The sequence below is a fragment of the Tarenaya hassleriana genome, unplaced genomic scaffold (assembly GCF_000463585.1).
Source record: "Tarenaya hassleriana unplaced genomic scaffold, ASM46358v1 Cleome575, whole genome shotgun sequence".
In the NCBI taxonomy this organism is placed as follows: Eukaryota; Viridiplantae; Streptophyta; class Magnoliopsida; order Brassicales; family Cleomaceae; genus Tarenaya; species Tarenaya hassleriana.
In genome coordinates this window covers 21961-24634 of record NW_010968292.1, presented here as the reverse complement: position 1 = coordinate 24634, position 2674 = coordinate 21961, and the positions used below count along the sequence as shown (strand labels likewise).

The 2674-nt window shown below is 44.0% G+C and overlaps 1 protein-coding gene across 1 annotated transcript; it reads right to left on the bottom strand.

Annotated features, from left to right (window-relative positions):
• Window positions 1-1204: 1204 nt before the first annotated feature.
• LOC104798761 (transcription factor TGA3-like) lies at window positions 1205-2193 on the bottom strand (the record flags this gene model as incomplete). Its single annotated transcript, XM_010520956.1, has 4 exons — window positions 1205-1506; window positions 1601-1872; window positions 1953-2016; window positions 2100-2193. Coding segments are annotated over 4 exons (670 nt in total), but the record flags the coding sequence as incomplete, so codon positions are not given.
• Between the last annotated feature and the right edge of the window lie 481 nt (window positions 2194-2674).

Genomic DNA, 2674 nt, shown 5'->3' with positions numbered 1-2674 from the left:
CCCCGAGTCAGAATGCCGTTAGGAGGAGACCGAGTCAGAATGTCCGAGTCAGATTACCCCGAGTCAACATGTCCGAGTCAGAAAGCCCGAGTCAGAAGATTGGGCTGGTCGTTTTGACTCGGTCGAGTCAGAGTACTGACTCGGTCCGAGTCAAAACCCAGAAAAAGCCCAGATTCGAATTTTCAAAGTTTTGATGGGAATAGGACTTCGGGGCCGCCTCCTAGGGTTTATAAAAAGAGCCTACAGACGTCCAAGAGGATGAGACAGACTTTATACAGACTTTGGAGAGCTTTGGGGAGAGAAAAAGGAGTAAAACGGGATTTCGGGAAGAAGAAGGAGAGCTGGAACGTGAAGATCGCTTTGCTGTCGACATGAGCCTTTCTTCTCCCTCTTTCCTTTCTGTTTCTGGTTTTATTCAATGTTTTTCTATGAACCGTGAGTAGATCCACGGCTGTGGGTTAGGGATTCGTTTGTGTTTTGGGTATGTTTGAACCCTAACTTGGTTGCGATTTGGATTTGTTTGGTTTTATCGATTTGTGCTTTATTGGATTGGTGTTTGCTGACCCCTTGGCCAATTATTACAGATTCTGAACTACATAGGAATATGGGTTTGGTTTCGGATTGAAATCGATAGAATAGATTGTATTATTCACATAGGAATATGGTTTGATCGATCTAGGATTGATGATAGTGTTCTTCATGCATCTAGTTTAATAAATCACATAGGGATATGGATTTAGAGAACTTTAGATAGTGAGTTATATGCCGGGAGGTGATTCCTCTATCTTTGTTACTTGACGATTCCCGAATACAAATTCAATATCGTGATTCTCGCATGCTTAGCATATACCCATACACGCGAATACGGTCCCGACACCCACGGTCATCTTTGCTTGATAGTTACACGTTTTTATTTGCTTTCTTATTTTAGTTAGTTTAGATTCCACATACTTCCACCATCACTTTCGCTTGCTTGCTTTGATCTATTTTTGATCTAGATTTTGATTTAGCAACCGGTCCTTGTGGTCGACCCCGTGTTACGACGATCCGTATCCTTGCGGTGAGTTATGAATCGGGTAATAGATTTTAGACTCGGTACACACGTAACAAGTTTTTGGCGCCGTTGCCGGGGACTGGTGAGCCTATTTCTAGGTCTTCATTGATTCTAGATCTTTGCTTGTTTTCTGAGGCTGATTAAGAAACTGAGACACAGAAAACATACATGTCTTCGTGTTTTCTCTTCTGGTTATGAAGAATATGATGCTTTTAGGGTTTTACCTGATTCACGAAACCTTCTAAACCTTGAAGACTTTCCATGGCTGCAGCCATATGAGCTCCATAATTTGCAGAATCAGCCGGTTCAAGAACTATGCTTTCAGCCAAACCCTGCTGAAGCTTATCAATGCCTTGAGAGAGGGCATCCTCCGCTTGCTGAGACGACTGTTGTAGGTTACGCACCTCCAAGATTTGCTGATCTGTCAAGGGCTCGAGATAAGGCATCACAACCTGTTTCACAGAAACCACCATTCTTAATCGTTGAAACTGAAAAAGATTTTTTAAAAAAAACATAGATGAAAGTCTTTAAGTGAAGGGCAATTACGTTCAACAGTTCAGACGGGCGGAAGCCTCCAATCCACTGAAAGAAGCGTTCCGTTGACGTTCTCCACATACCCGATATCAAGTAAAAGACATCGGCTTTTGCAGCATCAGCTTTCATTCGGAAGAGATTTCCGTAATGGTTCAGGCAGCTATCCACCAACATACGGAGCTCTATGTCGCTTATATGAGCTTGAAGTGCGGTTCTAATCTCACTAACTCGCCTGTTCTGTTCTTCTAACCAGTGGGCATGTTCCATCTCAAAAGCAGCAATCCCTGCAAATAATGGGTCATTGGAAACAGCTTATTAGGGCCAGTGGGCATAAAGAGAGATCCCGAAATGTGAAATCACGAACCTGTGTTCATAGTGCCAGATGGTCCGAGAAAGCTCGTGTCTGATGAGCTACGTACGTATAATCCCTGAAACCAAGAATCGTTGAGTAACTACGAAAGAGATAAAACTTAACAAACATCGAACAGAAAATAAAAAAGATTCACCTCACCTGCTGCCTAGCCCTCTGGAGCTCCTGCTCCAGTTGCGACAGCTTTAACCGGCTTTCTTCTAACTGAATACATCTATCCCGCACAAAGTCCAGCCTGGAATGTTTCTGGTTAATCAGGCCACATCAGAAGAAGAATCGGTTGAGGACGTCAACTACATAGGAAGGAATCAATACCAGAATCCTTCACACCTCTACAACCCGAGCGCGCCTAGGAACCATCCTGGTTTGTCCTACGGAAACCCAAGCGGAGCATTGAATGCGCAGCAGCAGACCGCTCCCAGAATCCCTCAGAATCCCCCAGGCTTCACTCAGTCATGTTTTTGTTGGGTTCCCTTCGGGTTCCTAGCATGCGATCTCATCGATCTAGGGTTTGGTTTCTAGGTTTCACGCAGCGGAAGGAAAGATCTAAACCTAGCCAAACGTCACACAAAACCAATTGTGCAATAACCCGAACAATCGTGTATATCGTCGTGGGATTCGAATACTTACCTCGTTCTTTCAAGATCTGGAAGTATCAATCGATCCAGGGCCGAAGAGAAAACCGATGTCCTTGACTTGGAATCGATATTCCAATC